The 23,898-nt window shown below is 37.6% G+C and overlaps 3 protein-coding genes across 10 annotated transcripts in view; 2 read left to right on the forward strand and 1 right to left on the reverse strand.

Moving 5' to 3' along the window:
* Positions 1-2,754, forward strand: part of LOC119692987 — a 29,072-nt gene extending 26,318 nt beyond the window's left edge. For all 5 annotated transcript variants that reach the window (XM_048622391.1, XM_038114885.2, XM_048622394.1 and 2 more), the window contains 4 exons: positions 1,267-1,415; positions 1,576-1,747; positions 1,845-2,182; positions 2,359-2,754. In XM_048622391.1, the coding sequence (XP_048478348.1) occupies positions 1,267-1,415; positions 1,576-1,747; positions 1,845-2,182; positions 2,359-2,595 (896 nt within the window). In that variant the 3' untranslated portion in view covers positions 2,596-2,754. The remainder of the gene's footprint in view (positions 1-1,266; positions 1,416-1,575; positions 1,748-1,844; positions 2,183-2,358) is intronic.
* Positions 2,745-6,888, reverse strand: LOC119692988. Of its 4 annotated transcripts, none has more exons than XM_048622395.1 (6): positions 6,733-6,888; positions 6,236-6,390; positions 5,631-5,755; positions 4,638-4,778; positions 3,900-3,929; positions 2,745-3,103 (listed from the first exon to the last, which is right to left on the reverse strand). In XM_048622395.1, the coding sequence occupies exons 2-6, from the start codon at positions 6,283-6,285 to the stop codon at positions 3,084-3,086; spliced, it is 366 nt and encodes a 121-aa protein (XP_048478352.1). In that variant the 5' UTR covers positions 6,286-6,390; positions 6,733-6,888; the 3' UTR covers positions 2,745-3,083. The 4 variants fall into 4 exon arrangements, with proteins under 4 accessions (XP_048478352.1, XP_037970822.1, XP_037970821.1 ...); XM_038114894.2 differs by having other exon boundaries at positions 3,900-4,048; positions 6,733-6,887; XM_038114893.2 differs by having other exon boundaries at positions 3,900-4,048; positions 6,626-6,837.
* A 600-nt stretch (positions 6,889-7,488) lies between these two features.
* The window catches only part of LOC105392098 (beta-3 adrenergic receptor), an 83,897-nt gene continuing 67,487 nt past the window's right edge, over positions 7,489-23,898 (forward strand). Inside the window, exon 1 of the mRNA XM_038114881.2 lies at positions 7,489-7,693. The gene's annotated coding sequence lies outside the window, so the exon portion shown is untranslated. The remainder of the gene's footprint in view (positions 7,694-23,898) is intronic.

The following is a 23,898-nucleotide window of genomic DNA, read 5'->3' on the forward strand; positions in this document are numbered from 1 at the left end:
TTTCTAATATACATGTATTATCAGGATACCGAATGATCCTATTACTACGAAGCAAATGGATAGAAATAATTAGAAAAAGCCGCAGAGAGGACTACTGGAAACGTATTTTAACTAATTGAAATTTCCTTAAAAAATATCTCCACATTAGATAGATAGGTATGTAAATCATTTATTTGTTCCACATAAACATAACACATAAGTACAACAAATAAGTACTTACCACATTATTATAGTGTTTCCATTTTCTACCAACTTAGTAACAATTTACTTACGTTGCCACATTTTTTCATGCACTCGATGACATGACAGGAGGGAATGACAGTACAGTCACGCAAAAAAGTAATAAAATATTGGCCTGTTTACAATGTAGGCGATGTATGAGATGAGTGCGTCTAGGGCATTGACAAAGGAATAAAGAGAGGACATGGCATATCCACGAAAAAAATGCGCCTACCTAAACTTTGGTGTCAATTAAAATGGCGGCTTTTTTCTTGAAAAATGTAAACAAACAAATTGTTTGACAGCTGAAGTACCTTGTGTTTGGATGTCAATCAACATGGCGACCGGTCGCAATGTTGTAATTTTAGGCAAAGACAAAACTACTGTTGTCCTTTTTTACGTAGGATAACACCAATAAGTTAAAAAGAGACGACGATATATTTTTAAGTACCGATTTTTATGCCAGGTCCTCTCTTTATTCCTTTGTCATTGGTCTAGGGTTGTAAATGGTCGAAGCCCGTCATAGACGCTGTACGAGCGTAAACATTCTCCAAATTCGACAAAATGTGTCCAGCTTCATGTTCCGCTAAACATTGTATAAAAACTCCATAAATAACTTCCCTAGCTTGACTACGAATATTTTTCATCTTCTTCCTAATTGCAAACAAGCGTACAGTGCTCCAAAATTGATAATGCGCATAGAAATCTTTGACAGATCGGTTGTTTTCGATTATGTGACACATGATATTGACTCCTATTTCTTTCGAACAAGGTGGATTCGGGTGTGAAGATCTGCATGTGCATTATTAATTTTGGACAAGTGTAAATAGTTGTTTTTATCTAGATTATCCTAAGAAAGATTATTCCTATAAGAAAATTGAAAAAACAGCCAACCGCCAACTGCCATAAACAATTGTTATGACTTTTATGTTTCTTTTCTAATGGTGCCAGGCTCCTGAAAATTTTAGTCCCTCAAACATTAATTTCATGAATTAATAGTTTCACTGTAGGTACATTTTGACTGTTTGATAGGTACTTGAATTTCAGGTATAGCAAATGAAAGCACCATAGAATACAACATTACAAAGTTCAATGCCGAGGACCAATTTCGCCAGCTGAAACTTTTACAGAAACTAATCACCGAGATGGGAAATGACTATTCCACACTACCAGTAACCACTTTTGGAAAAAAAACGGTTTAGATGCTTGATTACTTACTTATAAGAATTTATTAATTTGTTTGTATTAAAACTTGTGAAACATGTAATTAATTTGATATCGCATTCAAGTCACGATTAAGGCTAAGGCTAAATCGTGGATAAAGTTCCGTGTTTCCTGATAATTTTTATTTTATAGGTTTCCTTACCTGATAATTCAATTTCACAAGATTTTAAGACGACGAATACAATTACTGAACTAGAACAACTTAGAAAAGAAACTCAAACAAGAGTCGTTACTATTACTGCTGGATTGACTACGACAGTCTCAGATAAAACCGGGAAATTTAATAATTCTGCAGTCAACAAAGGTAGGTTTTCTAAGTGCAGATATACGTTCAGATCTATGTCCGTGCATTACCTACTAATAAAAGAACAAAAATAATTACAAAATGCTAATGCTTTCAGAAATACAAGAACATAATGCAACTACAGTGGCCAATGACAATATAAACATCCTGATAGAAAAAGAGTCCCGTACAAAACCTTTCGAGAACACAGAAGACATAAGAAAGTTTGAATTCAAAGCTCAATTGGAGCCAAGCTACGACGATGAAACGCTTAATGAAACGGCCAGGCTGCTAGAACAATTGAAGTTTATAGAAGAAGAAGTAAATAAACTTCCAGAAGAATCTACAGCGGAAACTCTTCTGACTTCGGAGGCTGATGAATATGAGTTGGAGCCAGATTCACTGCCAAGCCCCCTACCAGATGTTTCTGGACAAGATACAATGTTAACAAACACGGTATGAGTAGTTATATTAGATAGTAATATAAAACGTGTATTGAGTTTGTCACAATCTATTTCAGAAAGCTAATGCTGTAAATCGTCCATTCTACAAACTTTAATCTTGGATTTTACCATAGATCCTATTTTGCATTTCTGTTGTGTTTCATGATGTATATTAGAGCATATTTTCAGATTAAAACGGAAAAAGCTCATCAGGAAGAGAGAGACTACACGATCATACAGAGGTTTAAACCAATAGATGTATTCAGCGGAACTAAAATGGTGCCACTGCAACGTAAGGGTTATACAAGAGTTCCTGTGAACACTGTGGGCCACAAGAGGGTCACTGTTAGAACTACAGCCAGGCTCGTCCCGGGCCGCACTCGGGGGTACAGTCGACCCACTCGCAGTACAAGCAATGTTATGTAATGGAAAGAAAACTATTTCGATTATTTTCTGTCAACCATTATATAGGTTACGGAGTATCATTGGATTGCATTAATCGCGTAGATGTGACATACGTTTTGCCTACTTGTTATAAACCTAAGTTTAAACTATACCTAAATAAAAGACACATATAATAATTAATTTCAATTTTATTTTAATATAATTATATGAAACTTACAAAAATAAAAGATAAAACACTTAAAATTGTCTAAAGGCAATTAAAATTATACTTTATCAAAGTAAAATAGAAGAAGTTCTAATTTCTAATATAATCGTCATGCAAAAAATCATAATAATATCAGTCTCGACCTTCACAGCATCATGTAGCAGTTTTGGGTTCAACCTAACCTGACCCAGTTTCAGCTAAATCACTCTTGAGGGTAGAACTTGAGTCGGGGTCTGTCCTGGGTCGGGCCAGGTCCTGGTCCGCTCCCTGCTGCAAGTCCTCGGCCATCCTCGACACCCTCGACTCAACTCCCGGTGAAACATCCTGAAAGACGTAAGACGAGGACCCTAGATTTTAAAAATAATTTTTGTGATTATTGGAACCCGGATAGAGTAAAAATTAGCGATTTAAAAAAAAATAAAGTAGAAGAGAATAGAGATAGAAACTTCGGAGTTTTACTAAAGTGTTTAAAATGACGAAAACTACTTATAAGATTTTGCAAAAAGAAAAACCGTGATGACGCAAACATAGGGTTTATAAAAGACTGTGAGACGTAAGACAGCTATGAATAAGATCTTACGAAATAAATATATCTAAAGATAATTTTATGTGGGCTATAAAGCTAAATCTTAAAATGGTTTTCGAATTATAGCTTTTTTATGTAATCCAGTCACATCCTTCTAGTAGATATGCCACACATACTTCTGGTACCCCTACAACCCTTTTCGGCTTAGTTTCCATTGAATTCAAAGGTAGGTTAACCACTAACATTACCTCTGTGGCTAAGTAAATTTTTCATACATAGCAGTGACGACATAGGTATGTGGCGGACTCCTAGCCACTAGTTCAGACGAAGATCAACAGATGGCGCTCGGAACGCAATACAGAGAAGATGTATGGGAACTACGCAAATTACTATGAAAATCCTACATCGCGCATTCGAAGTTTCTCACCTACTCTGCAATATATAGAAATCCCCAACGCTAACCGTTGGGCAGCTGCCCGCCAGGCCACACCACCCGGCCTGGTCGGAGGATTCTCCCTTTGCATGGGGATGCTCCAACACCTCCAGCATCTCCATAGGTACTTTAAAATGTAGTGTTAGGTACTGTTAGGTTACCTTTATCTTTCTGATTATGGTCGTAAGTTTCTGTAAAAGATTTTGTTCAGATTTGATATCCTGCATGTTTCTTCGATTGGTATTGAACTGGTTGGAATATTTGCCATAGCGGTGGGGGTACCATGGCGGAGTAAAATGTTCAATTTCCTCTGAAAAAGTAGTTAAGTATTACAGTGCTCCAAAATTGATAATGCGCATAGAAATCTTTGACAGATCGGTTGTTTTCGAATATGTGACACATGATATTGACTCCTATTTCATTTTCGAACAAGGTGCAAAATGCAAGTGTTTTTTAAGGCTCTTACGATTTATTGATTCGAGTGTGAAGATCTGCATGTGCATTATTAATTTTGGACAAGTGTACGTTTTTTAAGAAACTCTTAGGGGAATTTAGAGACGCGGTCCACTCAATGGTGGGTACGATATTTGCACGTGTCAATGAGAGCGCTTGCATCATGGTGTAGAGTTTATAGAAGATTACTCGGAATTTGGCCGACTTATAGATTTAGGAGTTAAATGACTGTCGAACGCACAGCCGGTAATATAAACTACATGACATGAGACATGGGCCCACTCCACGACTGGAGGGATGAATAATCTCCTACCTTGGCAGGGTGGGAGATGCGGATGACTTTAGGTAAAGATTACATTATAGAGGTATAATAAGCAGCAGCGCAAATCTGTGAATTTAGATTTCAAATATACTATTAAAAGGAATTACTCCACGGGAATACTTACTCATATAGAAGTTGTCTTCATTGTATCTCTCCAGGCCTACATCATATGGCACGTTAGAGTATTGCAAAATTTGATTTTGGTCCATAAAAAACTGCTCGTGGATAAGCCTGCCGCCTCTTAAAAAGAACGGCTGTCCGTATGCTGAAATATAAGTAAATGATTTAAATCCTTCTGATATTATAAATGCGAAAGTTTGAGAGTAGGTATGTTTGTTACTTCTTCACGTCAAACGATTCAACCGATTTTAACGAAATTTGATATGGAGTTAGCTGACACCTTGGATTAACACATAGGCTACTTTTTATCGCGGTATTCCCTCGGGAAAACTTTTTAAGGCGAAGTGAAGTTCGCGGGAACAGCTAGTAAATTAATAAGATACCTACTATATAGGCTTAATAAAGTACTAAAGGACCGGAGGTAGCTCATCGAGTAACGCGCTCGCTTTTAAACACAAGGTGCATGGTACAGTTTCACTGTTTCGGTGGTAGAAAATCAAGTGGACTAAATATAGTTACCTGTCCTATTCAAAATTAAAACACAACTCTACGAGTGTGGTTTACCGACCAACTAACAGTGGACCAAAAACTATTAAAATAATAGTGACCATTTTGCAATAGATTTTGCGGTTGAAAATTTGAGTCCAATCACAAAATAACTAAGGTATGATGATACTTTCTAAATAAGGTAAGTACAAATGTACAAAAATGTATGTAAAAGTAAGTAAATAACAGATGATCATAAAAGTCTTAGCAAAATCGCACTCTTTGATGTCAGGACTTTATAGTTTGACTGTAAGTACATTCATATACTGTTGTTTCAGAACTTTGGGACCTGAAGTTCTAGCACGGGGCGCAAGACGTGACATAAGTTTTCCGCTCTCGAAGCCGCGCGATGTGAGTGAGCGCGACGCGAAACTTTTGCCACATCAGCGCGTCGTACGCGTCTTGCGCCCCGTGCTAGGCCTTCTGCATACACTAAACTTAACACACTCACGCTTGTTGTAAATGTACTCAGCGAGCGAGTAGTTGTACCCGTAGGCCACGCCCACCGCGCCGGCGAACCCCACCAGCACCAGCATCAGGAACACCATCCACACCGCCATCGCGAACTGGGACAACCTGCGAGTACACCAGCAGGGCTAGCACGGGGCGCAAGACGCGCACGTCAATACGTGATAAGAGTTCTCCGAGGTCAATTTCATGAGCGCGATGCTAAACTTTTGTCACATCTTGACGTGGGTGTCTTGCACCCCGTGCTAGCCGTGTAGGTCAGCGGTTGCCGAATACTATTTTCAACTTAACCCGAACTTAAAAAATACACCGAACATAAAAATATTCGGTGTATTTTTTTGGCCAAACCCTAGCGTAGGCCTTGATCGTGCATGTTCAAAATTATCAAGCACCAAAGTTCATAATGTATTTTTATCAATACTACACAGTAATAGCTAACAGCAGAAACGAGAACGAACGTTTAGTATTCTATTCAATTCTATCCTTGTTGTCCATACTCCAAGAAGAGGTGGAGGGAAGAAGGGCAAAATTACCTGAAAATAGAACAATTTCACGGAAACAAAATTATCAAAATACGACCAAACACACCTTTGCAAGATATACACGAAGGCCACACCAAAATTAAAAACATAGCACATTTTTCTTGGTGCATGTAGTAACAGCTATAAAATACGCTGACTCACTTTTTTTTGTACTCCTTTAGCTTAAAAGTTCCCTACTGATTAAAATATTTATTGTAGGATCTGAAACAAAAAAGCTAATTGAAACAAAGCATATACCTACTTACTTATATAATACAATTTGTGAAAATATTATAACGAAGATAAAGCCTATACTCCCAGCTAAACTGGGAAGGGTCCCACTGGTCCACTGGAGGTATTGTCCACACATCTAAATTTGCCGCGGTTCCTCACCATGTTTTCCTTCATCGTAATAGCGCCAGCGGTGGTAAACTATGATCAATCCCAATGTACCTACTCAAAAGTATACTCATTCGCCATTCGTAACTACGTCACGGTCTGGATTTGACTGCATTTCTGCCGTGAGATGCGAGCCCGTTACCCAATTGAGTACCACTATACAACCTTATTCAGTTATCATCAGCTTAGCCCTTCCGTATTTCTTCCACTCAATAAATAAAAGATGATGAGAAAAAACCTGTGGAAAAAACAATGACAAAGGAAAAAACTATTTATTAAATATTACAGAGTTTACTTGACAAAGTGACAAAGCCAATATTCTAGTCTATGAAAAAGCCCACGCTATTATTCTGAGGTTGCGAGGAACGTTCGTCTTGAACCAATCGTCATCGAAAAGCGCTTTCGGCAGACCGCGTGCTATCGGACAAACATTTTTTCGGTGAAGCAAAAGTTGTCCGATTTACTGTGCTACCGGAAAAGTCATTTTATGAGATTTTTTAAATTAATATTGCAACAAATCTTTTTTTTCAGTACTACTTAGATAGTTAAGTTCGCTAGTTCTGGTGGTTTTCGTCAAATTCATAATATAAGTTGACTATGTTTGTAGGCAACTTATATTACACAAATAAAACATTGTAAGAACATTATAGGGTTTAGGGACAAAGGAAAGAATAAGCCAGATGCTTGCCGACCCAAAGAAGAAGATGATTATCGGGTTTAATCGACCCCAAATTACTTCCTCTACAACCCATTTAAACGAATACACATAAAATATTAGCAATCACCCTGTATAGGTATTACTTTAATAGGATGCAACATAACTAATTGATATGTTAAAACTGTTAATTTGAATAGTTTCAGTGCCGAATAGCGCATGATATTTGTTTAGTGTGAGTTTCAGTAACTCTTTGGGAACACGGTTCGGTATTTCAGTCGACAAATACTATTTGACCGAGGCGGTCGCAGCGCTGGCTTTCACGAGCGGCTGGCATTTCGCGTGGTTTCCTTTGCGTGATTATAAGAAAAAAGCACTTTTTCTTTTTAAATATCTGTGGTTGTGACCAGCCAGTGAAAAGTTTCATTTTATCAAAGGAGATTAAAACCTGCTTGGAGTTCCCGCAAGTAGGTAAGTGGAAATAGTTTTCACTCTCTTAAGCTTTGTTTGTACACAAAACTTTTTTATTGCGTGAATTGCGTTGAATAAAAAAGATTTAAATTTTCTTTAAATTTAATATCTTTCTGAATTTATCATCGAAAATTTTAAATCATGAAGCGATTATACCTAGTTACGATGTTAAAAAATACATTTGAGAAACAAATAATTCATACACTACATTATTTCACATTTCTGAATTTGAGCTTTGAGTCTCGCGCTCCAAATGCAATGTTACCTGTTAAATTTTAATTTCCGGAACTGGACGAACTGTACCGTTTTAATTGGCTAAAAGCAATTACTTTTCGGTTGAGAATTTTACCGTGCAAAATCTTGGGATTCGAATCTCATATTTTTAAAATCATTTTTACTAACTTAACGGTACTTATGTAATACAAATCATTATAAGTATTTATTACATTATTATTATTGTAGGTGTATTCGATTCGTTAAATATAATTTGGACACGGCGCTTTTAAGAGCGTCCTTGCTGACTGCAACTCACACTGGTCAACAATAAAAAAACAAAGCAAATATAATAAAACTTTTTGCTTGGCTATATTTCCTGGCAGCTACGAGCTACGCGGCGTAGCGGTGTAGCACGTCACTACGAAACTGCTACGCCGCGCCGTAGTGTAAATATTATAATGTGTAAAGTTTCAGAAAATGATTTCCAAAATTAAGTACAGTGCTCCAAAATTGATAATGCGCATAGAAATCTTTGACAGATCGGTTGTTTTCGATTATGTGACACATGATATTGACTTCTATTTCTTTCGAACAAGATGCAAAATGCAAGTGTTTTTTTAAGGCTCTTATGATTTAATGATTCGGGTGTGAAGATCTGCATGTGCATTATTAATTTTGGACAAGTGTACAAAGTTTTGAAACTATTATAACTACATACATTTATAGTGGTATATCCTAGTCCTATTCACAGAAGAAGATTTAATTTAAATTTGAAGCTTATTTAATTACATATATTATATTGGTGTGAGTACTTAGATGTCCATAACGCTAAATTCGTTTAAGTATTCTCTCAAGGACATAAATACATATTCTATAAAGCCCAGTTAAGGAGCTTCCTCGTTAATAACTTTTTTCATTTAAACTTTATTTAACTACATAACCCCGAGCGCCATAAAATGTAAAAAGACTGGACTTTTTTTTTCCAAACAGCAAGAATGAAGAAAATGATGTAAAAGGATTTCCAAGCCCATTATTGGCATACCTTTGTGTCGCAAATTACTGACATCTGACTCCGGGTTCTGAAAATTTTCAAAAGAGGACAAGAACATTAGGTATGAGTAGGTATGCTTTGGGAAACGAGCAGGTTTGACCTTCGCGGATAAATATAATAGACATATAACGCGGATTAATATACATAAAATGGCGGAAATATTTATACTATCTATAAGATAAATGTGGTATTTGTGTTTGTCTCATTAGTATTCACATTCCCACGTATGTAACGGCTGCCAATTTCATATTGTTTCTGTATCTAAGTAATAGTAACTAGCTACTTAATAAGCAACTGTACAATTGAATATACAGAAATTGAAAACTTAGTTAAACATACAAATGTGTTATAGCCTATTATATCTTGATCTTGACCAATCCCTTCGGCCTACAAATTACCAGGCAAAATGGTTTCTTTTTCATAATTTTATTTTATATGATTATAATAGGTATGTTTATACCTACAAAAATAAAGATAAAATCATAAATGAATGTTAAATTGTTAACCTTGGAAGGATTATAATTGAAATTTCAAGTTTTATACGAATTAACTTTTTGCCAAATAGATGCCAATTTGGCAGTTTTTTTAAATCTTTAATTTTTTTCTTTGATTTTTTGATATTGATTGGTATATTGAGTGGGAGCATATAGCCATAGTAAAATATTTTTAATCAGATTGCCAACCATGAAGTACCTAAGTACCATGTTTTTTTCTTGAGATATTTAATTCTCTTAGTTTCCACTAGCGTTTACCTAACAGTGTTGATATAACTAGAAACACTGTGATGGTATGAAACTAGCCCTGGGACTATTGTTTTAAATTTAACGGAGCATTTTGCTCGAAGATGGGATGGTGCAGTGGTTAGTTAATCTGAGTGTTGTGCCTAGGGTTCCGGGATCGATTCCCAAATGGGGCATCTCTATTAGGGGCCATGTGAGTGTGAGTTGGTCGGTTAGGTTATTCATCATCATCATCAGCCTATAGCAGTCCACTGCTGGACGTAGGCCTCTCCCAAAGCACGCCACAGACTGCGATCTTTAGCTTTCTGCATCACTCCAGAACACGTTTACCCGGTCATTGGTTCTTCGACAGATGTGACCAGCCCACTGCCACTTAAGCTTACTAACTCGGTGAGCTATGTCGGTGACTTTAGTTCTCTGTCGGATTACTTCGTTGCGGATGCGATCTTTCAGAGATACTTGGGGGATGTCTATCCCCCCCCCCATGTTATTAGACTGTGACTTGTTGATGACTACAACATTTTATGAAATAACCATTGATAATATTTTATTAATTCATACCCTACAACGGATCCAACTATACATATTGTTCGATACCCAAGTACCTACAAAATGTAACAGTTAGTTATATTTAGTCCTACTCCTACTACATAATTATCTAACAAATTCGTGTACCAGGTGTTCATAAGTACAGGTGACGTACACCAACTGTTGCTCCCCACGATGGGAGTTCATCTACTGATATTTTTCACTTTCCAGAAGGGCTAGCACGGGGTGAAATTAAGACGTGACAAAGGCTCTGTTTTGCATCGCACTCACTAACGTCACACACAAGAGCGAGCGCGACGGAGAACTTTTGTGCTAACCCTTCAATTACGAAACTGTTGTCCCGCTATAGGTCTGGTATAATTCAAATAGTTAATAGTAACGCACACACGCATAACAAATTATTAGACTACAAACCACACCCATGTTTAAATAGCGGCCTTATCCCCAAAAGCTCTTCCAGGTCATCTGTCGAGGTCGTATTCGACGTCGTCGAGCCTCTGCAGCCGGTATCTCTTGTTATTTTCGCGTCGGTATGTAGGTTATATTGTGCCGAGTGAGCCATTAGGCTCAGTTCATGAGGTGAAGCCTCGGTGAAGCAGGACAGTCGCCACTCCTGGCGCCTCGAGGGCCCCTTTGTAACCAGAAGCCGGAAGCCGCAGGGGTTAATGCAGCTTACGAAAAACGAACGCCCGGTGCGATCTGCTGCGCTAATTAACCACGAAGCTGTCTTGTTTCAGTGAGAAATGTGAGAATAACTCATAAAGGAAAAAAGTTAGTTGATGCCGCCCGTCTGAAACATTGAAGTAAATTCAATAGCGCAGCAAAATATTAACAACTAAAAACGTTAATGTTTTGTTCAAATTTTGTAGTAAATATTGAAAAAGTAGGGCGCTATTTGGGGTCGGCATTTTGAAAGTGAAACTTTTTCATTTCTCGTTAGGCTTTATTTTTAAAATTAAAGCTCTCGTTTGTTCGATTGTTACAAGCTAGAGTAATCTTCCAGGTACCTCATGCATTGCAACCAGACTTCGGTAGTTCGCTACTTATGTTACTACAAATAAAATTGACAATATTTTCTTTACACACTACTTATCTATTTATACACTTGTAATAGCTTTTCTCGTAAACTTCACTTCACCTCAAAAACCGTGGAGACAACCCCTGTGTTTAATCTAGTGTATCAACTTCTAAATCGTAAAGATATTTCTAACTTTCGTCTTTATAATGTTTGTGTGATTGTTAAAATAATAATACTTCATTGCAAAGTGCTTCGACTCCTGAATATACCTAATACATGTATTGTCTGAAATAAATAAATTATTATTATTATTATTATGTTGTGTCGTTACCATCACGGGACCATGGGGTCCCGGGCATTTGGAAGGCGTGCATGGGGCCGTAGCCAACATGTAGAGGCCCGTTTGACAACATTAATCTATATGAAATGTGACACCAACCGAAGATTTTCCCTGTGTAAACTATGGAATAAACCCAAGGAAAATCCCCGGTTAGTGCAGGACTATTGTAGGATATGGAGAAAACTAATACAGGGTTATGGAAGGGGGTGCTAAATGGACTGGGTAACTGGGACTATGGAAGGACTATGGCCCCTGCCTGGACCTATATGTTTCACACACGGATAAAAAGGCAGGGGGTGACACGCACACACAGTAAATGGGCCCCCCAAAACAGTCGCTAGCACATAACAGTGACGTAGCAACAAGGGGGCAACATGGCATGAGGTGCTAAGGATGGAGAGGTATTCCACGGCTCTCAGGACAATCGCGTTATCGGTCAAGATCCCTACAAGCACCTTACTGGGTAATACATCCTTCCTCGAGCATTGCTGCTCTAGCGGTACACCACTCAAGCCAGCCAATGAAGGCAAGCAAGAGGTGGGAGATCCTGTTCCTCGTCAGTGTTCACTCTGGACAACCAATAAAGGCAAGCCAGAGATGAGGAACAGGGGTTCTCCCCGGCATCGGGTGGGTGGGGTCGCTAATGCCCAACAGCTCGCCACAAGCTGCCCTGCCGCCTTATTATTATTATTATTATAAGTATATAATTTTATCATGTTTAAATAACATTCAAACAAATTACTATGTTAATTTATCAGTTACCAGAAAAGTGAGCCGTTGGCTATGAGGGCATAATCCTACATGGCCGACCTTTCATTATTATTTTATCAAAAGACACCCACTCAGCCTGTCGCCCAGTCTTTTAACATTGAAATTATAAAGAGGGAACATTTGGCTACTAGTAAAAATAAGCAGAAATGTGTTAGTTGAATGGCTATTTCTTAAAAATTATAAATCTAAATCATAGGCTACTAACTTGGCACCTAAGTAAGATACTTATTATTTAGTAATACGTGACTATATTTTCTAGCTTTGTATAGAAATCAAATTCCCTGAAAAGGGATTTCAATTAAGCTTCTTTGGACTTTCACTTTTCGCTTACCTGCTGCATATTCTGATAGGACCATGCTGTCGCCCATTGCAGGCTTCACAAAATATTATAGGTGAGCTGAATCTGACTTTCGTCTCGATGTTTTCCTTCGCAGGCCTTTGTTACGGATACATATACCTAATATTTACTACGAGTACAAGTAGGTACTAGTCCTCCATGCCATGAAATTTAAACCATTGACTAAGCTATTCACAAGCGGAAGTAGGTATAGTAATAAAATATTGCTTTTAGTCGGATACGCCACCGGTGTCCAAAAGCAATTACTTATTCATTTCAACGCTGTTGCTGGTACAATTAATCGTTTTCAGCCGTTTTCGAATTAAAAAACAACAATTTCGATGTTTTAATTGATGCGAAAAATAAATACTGTCAACTGTTTTTGCCCGGGTTCATATAACCGTCTGTCTGTTTAGTCCTCATCACACCTCAATTTTATGTGCGCATCGGTGTCCGTAACAAACACTACATCTAGACTTGCTTGTCACATTGATGAAAGGACTAACTAGTTAGATCAGTGTACCTATCGCGAACATGTATTGCCAGCGATTTTCGAAATGAAATGGATAAATCGGATTCAAAATGTATTGAATTTGACACTAATTACGTCGTAAATGCCATGTAGTCGCTGCGCTGACTGACCAGGATGTGACATACATTACATACATAAATCATTCGGATATTCAGACCGTCGTCGTCTAGTACAAGTTTTGGAAAACGAGATACATTATCTGTCAAAAGTTTAATCATAGTTTCCGCTAGAGGCGCCACTTTGTATGCGAGAAAACGTAAACTTTTATAGTTTTCGATAAACTATCAAACCTGTACTAAACGGGCAGGTACTACAGAATGACTTACCGTTGGCGGTTTTAACGTTATTTTGGCTACCATGCCATTCTATAGGTATAGTAACAATTCGTGTAGCTTTTACCACTATTTGAGTTTAACCTAAGAATAATATAGTGTCTGGGCACCTCGAGCCCGTGCTAGCGTCAACATTTGGATTCTAACTCCGTTCATGGAACTTGAACTTTAAGTGCTCATTAATTTATAATGCAGTGCGACCCCCACTCATACCCAACATACTGCTTAGGTAATAGGTGTATGTATTCGTACCTACATTGTATTAGTTCTAGTCGTGTTATATTATATCGCTTCTATTATTGGAATTATCAAGTTATAATATATTTCATCGTCATCAACTTATATAGCAGTATGACAATCAGGTAATCTCAAATCATATCAATGATGATCAATTATCACATGGTCTCACCCTTATCACAAGGTAGGTTCTGTTTTGATTGTATTACCTACATAAGAAATAGATTTTTATATTTTTTTCTGTATTTTGTCCAGCTCAGTGTTTATCACCAATATAAGAAGGTTGTAAATACTTTCCATACTATTTTAATTCCCTCTAAGCGACGTCATGATGGGTGCGGAAAGCGCTCTCACAACTTTGTCCTGGACACAAACTTGAGGGAGTTCGTAATAGCTTTAGTTTCTTACTTATTACTCCAGGAAATACCTCTACACGTTTGTTGGGAAATAAACCCACATCCGTACCTACGTTATAGATTACAAAAGAAGGTGTTAAATTAGGAAATATACAAGGTGTTGCAAAAAGGGTATCATCTCGAACAAATTTGGTTAAGTATGCGAGTTTTGAAAATTCACAAAAAAATAATAGCCTTTTCCATGGAAACTTTGTTGGTCACGTGACTTTTTTACTATGGAGAACGAATATTTTTTTTCACGAATTTCCAAAACTCGTAGAACAAAATTGTTCAGGATGACTCCCTGAGTCACCCCCTTTCGGCTTAGCATACCCTTTTTGCAACACCCTGTACACTACAACCACCTTTTCATCGCGATTTCAATACTTACAATTTTTACCAGACGAGGGTTGGTTCGGATTTTTTATGACAACAGTTTCCACACGTTAAGACGTACTGACGTCACTTATGTTATTGAAACACAAGGAAATTATACGAAACAACAAGCACCGTAACTTTTTGTAAGTTACAAGAATAATTTATTTCATTCTTCTTTTGTTGGCGCAACATCAATAAGATGAAAGCCCGTGCGGGGGCAGGCTGCTTGAAATTCATGTAAGTAATTCTTTTATTCGATTCATTTCTGTAGGTATTTAAAATATTCATCTAAAAATATAAATATTTATCCAACAATTACATGTTTATTTGTTAATTAATATTATTTTGTAGTTCTTTAAGTGACATTTTTTTTCTATTATTTTAATTCATCATGTAATTGTATTGTGAAATGTTGGCGATATTATTGCCAAAAATTTAGCTCTTCCAGACAATCGCATAGATAGGAAAAATGAAATTATGAAAATGGGTAAGGTTTATCCAACTAAAATAAATATTATAAGTACTATGTGGTACTTGAATCTTGAACTTGCTATTATAGAACTTCGGTCCGAACTTCAGCAACCTGTAGCTAATCAACAAGCCCATTCAGTCTGCTGTTTTCAGCTGAAAACAAAAGACTTTCCTTCAGGAACCTGCGATCTATTGTTCTTAGTCTCGACACAATGGAAATCATTTTACTTACTCGATAGAAATCTGCGTTGTACCGAAGGCGAAAATTTGTGATCCAAAGCAACTTTTGAAAAGTGGGATGTATAGCAAGCCGAAAGGGGTTCAGTCAGTGTAAATGAAATTGAACTGCCCTTACTGAAAATTAACGTGAAGAATGAAGTTTCCAACAGCAACAAAATTAGCCGGTATTTTTTAGGTCCTGAAACTAAATTTGTTAAGGATGAACCCTTGAGTTTCCCTTTTTCGTTTTAGGTAGTTAGATACCATAGAACAACGCGGACTCGGGTGTACCCTCGGGAAGCGTCATAGCGATCTTTCTTGATACAAAAAAGTCTGCCAATTTTTGCGGGGGGAAATTTTACCGTTTACCTTGATTAAGTCTCATGTGACATGTCATTATGAGTTTTAATTCCTAGCAATAAGGGTTATGTGAAGAGACATTTAATTATGAACACATGTCGTCATTTTTTCTTGCCATGGATGTAACAATTATCGATAAGCGTTATCGATGAATTCGAGATCATGTGTTGGAAATAATAATTTTAAATTAATTGAATAGAATAGAATAGAAGATTTTTTTTTCCTCAACCTCTAGTGTCCCACTGCTGGGCAAAGGTCTCTCCTTGAACTTTCCACTTATCCCTTTCTTGGGCCTGCTCACACCATTCCGTGCTAAAATAGTCCAGGTCGTCCCGCCATCTCCTTCTTGGTCTGCCTCTGCGCCGGCGGCCGTTGTTGGGTATCCATTGGGTGGCCTTTTTTGCCCACCTCTCCGGCTGCATACGGCAGACATGCCCCGCCCAGTCCCACTTCAGTTTAGCAGTCTTGGCACCCACGTCAGCTATTTGAGTTTTGGAGCGCAGGTCGGTGTTGCGAATGCGATCTGTTCGCTTTACTCCCAAAATACTGCGGTCCGTCGCTCTCTGGCAAACCTTGAGTCTGGACTTTTGAGACTCAGTCAATGACCATGTTTGAGCACCGTAGGTTACGACAGGCAGGATACACATGTCAATGAGTTTACGCTTCAGGGACAAAGGTAGGTTGCCCTTCATTAGCGATTTCATGGACCAGAAGCTCTTCCAGGCGTTTTCAATCCTACGATCAATTTCCTTGTCCTGCCTGTTTTCGAAGGACGCTATCTGGCCAAAGTAAATGTACTCATTGACGTATTGTATTTCCTGCCCGTCTACCTCAACCCTACGTTTCGTGCTATTGGTCATAATTTTCGTCTTCGACCGGTTCATCATCAGTCCAACTTCAAGGCTTGCCGTGGATAGCTCTCGCAACATTTGTTGGAGCTCGGGTGCTGAGTGGGACAATAGGACAATATCGTCAGCAAACCGGAGGTCTGTCAATTTGTGGCCTCCGATATCGATGCCCATAATTTATTTATTTATTTATTTAATTCTTTATTGCACAAATATAAAATAAATGTACAAAAGGTGGGCTTAATGCTAAGAGCATTTTCTACCAGCCAACCTACAGGAGGTACAGGAAAACTGGTACAAAGATGTGCAAAAAAATAAATAAACATGAAAGATGAAAGAACTAAAATCGTCACTTAATAATTATCTAAATATATATAATAAAAATATATTCTCATACTTATATAAATTTATACAAAGGATACATAACTATAATAGGTATACAATTAAAATAATATAATATATAAAAATACAAAATAATAATATAATAATATCCAGACAGGTACACGAAAATGTATGTATCTATTTAATTGGCTGAGATAGTGAGCGCGGGTTAGTCGCTTGAAGATGTGGCGAAAAGGGGCTTTTCTAATGTTCTCGTGAAGATTATTCCATAGGCAAACGGCGGTTTCAGCGAAAGAGTTAGACATGAAACCGGAATGGAAAGAGGGCAATGCTAAAAGATTGTTATGGGAGGAACGGAGATGACGAGTGTGAGTGTCAGAAAGAAAATCAAACATGGATTTAAGGTAGGGGGGAGTATTTGGCTCGTGGAGAACGGAAAAAGGAGACATAGGATACGTAAATTCCTACGATCATGATACTGAGAAACGTGATCATATTGGAGACGTGAGACGACCGAATGGCGTAGTGGTTAGTGACCTGACTACTGAGCCGATGGTCCCGGGTTCGATCCCCGGCTGGGGCAGATATTTGTTTAAAGACAGATATTTGTACTCGGGTCTTGGGTGTTGATATTAATATTTAGTATCTATCTATCTATGTATTTGTGTAGATATATCAGCTGTCCGACACCCATAACACAGGTTCTGCCTAGCTTGGGGTCGGATGGCCGTGTGTGAGATGTCCCCACATATTTATATTTATATTTTATTTACGTAGCCCAAAAACGAAACGGATACAGGTATTCAATTAGCGTTCAAGCATTAATTTCTATAACTTATCTTTTAAGGTTTTTCATAAAATACTTATGGAATGTAGATGAAATGCTTCCAAAAAAGCTAACCTATGTACCTAGCAGCGTAAAAATTAGAATTCCTGCCTTCAGAATCGACATCACTATAGCACTTGAGTGCAACGTCCTCCCCCCCTAACTTCAAGGCATTCCAAGATATAAAATAAATATGTAGGTACTTATATTAAGTAAGTAGTATCGCATTTCATTTTATTGCTGGATTTTATTACAGCACTCCCGTGCGTTTTCGGCCACACTTACGTATGACTCGTGAGAGTCGTATGACACAATTATCGGGGGAAACACGTAATTTATGTCGTCTACGAATGATGTCAGACGAGTTGTACACCTACTCGTATATTTAACTCTAATAGTAGGTATTTCACATTTTTGGTTTACCATGGGATTTCAAAACTTTTTTAAAAGAAATAATATATATTTTATATAGGTAACTTGGAAGCTCTACATAATATATTTTTGTGTATTCAAATTAAATTATTTACTTAAATCTTTAAAAAATATATATTTCGTCCAATTTTTATAATTCTGAGTAGCTACACGTATGCTATCGGTTCAATCCAAATATCCTAAATCACATGCAATTACGTAGGCCCTTTGTGTTGTTCAAATTGGTGTCATCACAAGAAGCAGAAGCTTCTCAAAATCAACATCGCTGGAGGCTATTCCATTTATATACCACTCAATGTACATAATAATGTAACCTATTATTCATATTACATTACACAGTTAAATTTGTTTAAGGGTCTGCAATAGGGAATCGAGGGTTGGCATTGTCATAGAATTATGTAGTAAATGATGCTCTACAGCCTTGAAAAAAATCACACAGGTAGTTGAAGAGTCTAGCTAGGTGCTGAATCATTCGAATTTAAGTAAATGATTATGGATAACTGTAAATTAATTTCAGAATATCAAGAAAAACCAGTCAATCACACTCCCGTATTGTAACAACTGTGTCGTAATTATTAAGAATTTTCATATGATTTTTATCATATTATAAAGTTAAAGGCTTGGACTAGGCGCTAAATACCTTGTTTTTTAATAAACACACACTTATTTTGTGTAAATTAATCCCAAACTTGAGCAATTTTTTTCCCTCAAATCTTCATACAAATATCTATGGCGGCTTTCTGTGTTATAAAATCATAAACACAAGTGACGTTTGACTCAGTTGGCCGCTGGCCTCCAAAGAAGGGTCACGTCGGTTTAGGCAGCACTGACAGCTCGCGATCTTATCGTGTACAGATACAAAATCACTGCACATTGGTTGTCATTGCACTTTTTCAACTTTTATGACACCAACATAATTTGATTTGAAATTGAGGAAGCATAATTCTTCCAGTATATTCAATACATTAAATTAAATAAGATAGTGTGCAATATTCTCGTGATATTACAGTCTCGTAAAGGTCTGATGAGGAGCAGGAATATAGCGAATGGATCTAAGTGATGACAATACGCACGAACATTAGGTTAGGGATCAAAAATACAGTCTCTTGGTGCTGGTTGAGGTATGGTCTCGTGAGGATCTGATGAGGGCAGTAACACGGTGGTGGCTCAATTTTATTTCAAAGATGTTAATAGCTAAAAGCATCGAGTTTGGGCTATTAAGTATGTTTTTCAGAGAGAGAGAAAGAGATTTTGTTTTTCCTCTGGATGTGTTAGGTTTACTGGGTTTACTAAGTTCATTCTGTTAATGGCATCAAGTTGTTATGTGTTCATAGTTAAGTAATAATTATTTATTAACAAAATGCTGTTGATTCTCCACGAAAATGTAAAAATAAAAATAAAATAAATAAAAATAAATTCGTAACGTAAAATTGTCAATGACGGAATTTCTTCTATAGACAGTAGCCACAAAAAAACAAACGATAGATGGCGTGATTTGAAGATAAAGATACATTTTTTCGACACATAGACAGCAACAACAAAAAAATACAGATTTAAAGAAAAGAAACACATACTTATACAAAACAACAAAGAAAAAAAAGGATACACATCAAAATAACTGGAAAAAATATAAGCCCCAATTTACTTGTGTGGGACAGGGAGTACCATAATATTTTTTTTGGGGTACTCCCCATCTATGCGAAATATAAGCTTGATATCTTTACCCGTTTCTGAGAAAAAGGGCGGTGACAGACAGTCAGTCAGACAGACGGACAACAAAGAGATCCTATAGAATAGAATAGAATAGAATAAAATTTTATTTCAGACCACGTCCATAAAACATTGTAACACATGAAACAAACAAATACAAACATACAAATACAGTTAATACTTAATACTAATAAATACTAATCTAATCTAATCTAATGTTGACAACACACATTACAAATAACTATACACTAACAATACACTGACACACATACACACTAATAAATGAAATAATAATACGAGTAGTTAAATCCGACCGCCACACCCCGCCTCACCGGCTGATGACGTGCAGCCTCATCCAGTGAGTCAGGATAGGGCCGTCGAACTTGCCAGCTATATCTTTCAGGAAGATGTTGGTACTCCCTTGGACTCTGTGCATCAGGGAAGCCACTCTTTTACGCATAATGGCGTGAAAGCCGTCCGTATTGGCATCAGCAAACATTCCTGAAGCACTGCAGAACCGCGGCAGCCCCAACATCATTCTGAAAGCATTATTATATTGTACTCGCAGGGCGCTGTAAGCCTTCTGCGTATAGTTGACCCACAGGCTGCACGTGTAGAACGACTGACAGAAGGCCTTAAACAGTGTTATCTTAACAGGTTCTGTGCACCGTGAGAACCTGCGGGCCAGCATGTTGCATCTAACTGCCAGCGCCCTGCGCTCCCTGTCGATGTCTAGGTCATCACTGAGGTTTTCGGTGACCCAATGACCCAAATACTTAAATTGGCTTACTCTCGGTAGAGGAGAGCCACAGAGTGAGACTGAAGGTATGGAGTCATATGACGTCCTTCCCGCCTTAAACAACATGAGCTCACTCTTTTTTGTGTTGTATTTAAGTCCATGGGTCGCCGCGTATGACTCGCAAATTGAGAGCAGCTTTCTAAGGGCACTAATCGAAGGACACAGCAGCACCATATCATCCGCGTAGCTGATGTTATTGATGAAATTTCCATCAATTGAGCATCCGACACCGGCGCTGCTGAGCTCCTCGATCAAGCCGTTCATGTACAGGTTGAAGAGCTTGGGTGACGTCAGCCCCCCCTGTCTTACCCCGCACTCCAACCTGTACATGTCAGATAATGTACCTGCCCATCTGACTGCATTCGTCTGATTCCCATACCAGAAGCGAAATAATGAACTTAGTTCTGAAGGAAGTTTTGTGTCCTTGGCTAACTTATCCCACAGTATGTCATATGACACTAAATCGAATGCCTTGGATAGGTCCAGGAAGCAGGCGAATACAGGCGTCTTTCGATCGGTATAGTAGCGGACGGTGTGCTTTAAACACAGAATAGCTGACTCCGTAGATAGACCCGGCCTGAACCCAAACTGACCATCATGTAGATTCATACATTTGCCAAGATATTTGTCCAGCACACTGTCCAGTACCTTTGCCATTGTGGTTGCCAACGATATAGGTCTATAATTACTTTTGTCTGAGGCATCTCCAGTTCGGTTTTTAATTATTGGAACCACAATAGTTTTCATTAGGTCCTCTGGTAGGTATGAATGTTTTATACAGCTGTTAAATAACAATGACAAGAGTCTTGTAATATGTACACCAGCGTACTGAAAATGCTCTATGCTGAGGCCATCGTGTCCCGGGGATTTTCCTCTAGACATCATCTTCAAGATTGAAGCTATATCATCAGGTCGCACTTGCACGGGCTCCACTATGGCATCAGCACTGAGCATTGACTGAGGCGCCCCATGTCCGGAAGGTCCTAATGGTGAATTTACCATAAAACTCTCTTTAAAAAGATTAGCAATATGCCTAGGCTCGCTTACACCGTCGACACTGACAGGTAGGCTAGACTTAGGGTTCAACTTGTTGGTTTCTTTCCAAAATTTACCAAAGTTTTTATTAAAATGTAGACTGGCCATTATATCCATTTTAATCTGTAGTTGGTTATTTTGGCACCATTTAAGTTTGGCTTTAAATGTGCTTCTTGTTCGACACATATTATCATAATAATAACCCGATGACGATTTACCATGTAGTACCCAAAGCTGAAAGTAAAGTCGAGCCTCCCTGTGAGCGCTGTGTACGTATTTATTCCACCCAGTAACAGTTTTGCCTCTGCGTAATTTTGGTACGCTATGACTAGAGGTAGCTGCATCACAAAGACTGTTTACAATACTATGATAAAAATTATCTATATATGTTCTATGCCCCGTATCTAAACACATATCGGTTGCTTTTTTTCTTTTGACGTTCGAAACCAGATTAAGTAAAAATATTATGCTGCCAAAAAATATACTTAGAGGTATTGAAAAAGCGGTATATAAACAAATTATACCAGCAGAGGGTTCACCATTTAGCTGAATGTTACTTAGAAAACGGCCTTGAGTGGCGGTCAAGTTGGTCCCCGCCTGCGATACTTTCCATTAACATTGGGACTCGTTTTCATGTTTTTAGCGTACAGTCAGGTTTTTAGTTTTTTATAATTGTATTTTTTTATTTGTAACTTTTTAGTTGTTTTTATTTTATGAAATTTTACGTCGGTAGGTAGTTCATGATCATTTTTTATTTCAATAATTATGGTGTTGTTATTTAAATACCTTCAATATGCATATTTTTGTAATGTGAAAATCAAGTCCTTTCATTTGATACCTTACACGGCAAAGTTGAATTATTATTTTTTCGATCATCACGTTATGTCCTCAAGAGGGCGCTATGTACCTACATTTTAATGGAACGTCACATAGCCTATAGCCATCGCGCCATCAATACGCTTCTAACAATACCTCATACATCAAAATCTATCAAGCCGTTTAGGCTACAGGAGGGAACAAAGAAACAGACAAACATACATATATACATACATACAATCAAAAAACATTACCTTCCTCCCTCGGCAGTTGGGTAAAAAGGAGTAAGACAGGGGGTCATTCTGAACTTTTGCTCTACGAGTTTTGGAAATTAACAAAAAAAAACCTTTTTCATAGAAACTTTGTTGGACATGTGACTTTTTACCTTGGAAAACGAATATTTTTTTTCGCGAATTTGCAAATCTCGTAGAACAAAAGTTGTTCAGAATGACCCCTTGAGTCATCCCCTTTTGGCTTAGTATAGCCCTTTTGCGACACTATGTATTTACTTTGCTTTGTCGTCGGGGTTCAGTTGGCTGGAGGATGCCCGAAACTTATTATCTCCACTTTAATACTTTTAGTTACCTTTCTACAAGTAAATACCACATTTGTTTGAGAAAGCTAATCGGGTTCCGAGTATAGAGTAAAGTGGCACCCCTATTAATTTCTACTCTTTCCTGGTGCCTACCAGTGTAAGTAAGAATTATACTTACTTACCCTAAAATCACCCAAAATGTACTTGAACATAATTGTCAATAAAGTTGGCGAGTAAAAGTTTATCGACCCACTGTGCAAACTTACATGTGTGCGTGTCACTGCCTGTGCTGTGTGAAGAGCATTGAAAACCCAAAATTGGCGCGGCACGTCACCCTGTACGGGCCCTTAAGTAAGTAAGAAATAAAATAATGTTTGCAGACTCTACTGATTCCATCATACGTCCAGGTATTTTAAAGGTATTTAATTTACGTACATTTCAAAGGCCTATTTTAGTAATGGTCTTTAAAAAAATGTTGGTGCCTTTTTTATCTTCTCAGTTTCACAGTTCCTTCCTTCCTCTGTCATATCATTGTAAATATTTGGAAAATAGCATTGTACTAAATTTTTACTGATACTTATGATTTTATTTTATTTCAAACCAAGCAAGCCAGATGACTGAACATTTATTTTTATCATACTTAAGGGTGAATATTTGGAGCGCTAAATTTGTCAGTTTTCATCGGGAGAATCTACTTATTTTTTCGAATTTTGAGGCTATATTTGTATGGTACATGTAAAATGAAATTCTCTATCAAGGCCTATTTACAGTTTTACAACGATTCATATAAAATTAAAAAAATGTATGATTAGATAACACTCAAATCCCATTTATATGGCGCGTCCAAACTCCAATTTCGTATACATTTTAGTTCATAAGTCTTACAATGTTCGCTTTGAAAACATTAAGATATAAA

This window comes from Plutella xylostella, chromosome 8, assembly GCF_932276165.1.
Source record: "Plutella xylostella chromosome 8, ilPluXylo3.1, whole genome shotgun sequence".
Lineage (NCBI taxonomy): Eukaryota > Metazoa > Arthropoda > Insecta > Lepidoptera > Plutellidae > Plutella > Plutella xylostella.

Excerpts from the sequence above, each read along its gene's own strand:
- LOC119692988 (XM_038114894.2), bottom strand. The coding sequence starts at position 6,285 with ATGTGCTATGTTTTTAATTTTGGTGTGGCCTTCGTGTATATCTTGCAA. Across the intron at positions 4,049-4,637 it reads TGAAGACAACTTCTATATGA|AGGAAATTGAACATTTTACT; the intron begins GTAAGTATTCCC and ends CTACTTTTTCAG. Across the intron at positions 3,104-3,899 it reads CCATAATCAGAAAGATAAAG|GATGTTTCACCGGGAGTTGA; the intron begins GTAACCTAACAG and ends TACGTCTTTCAG.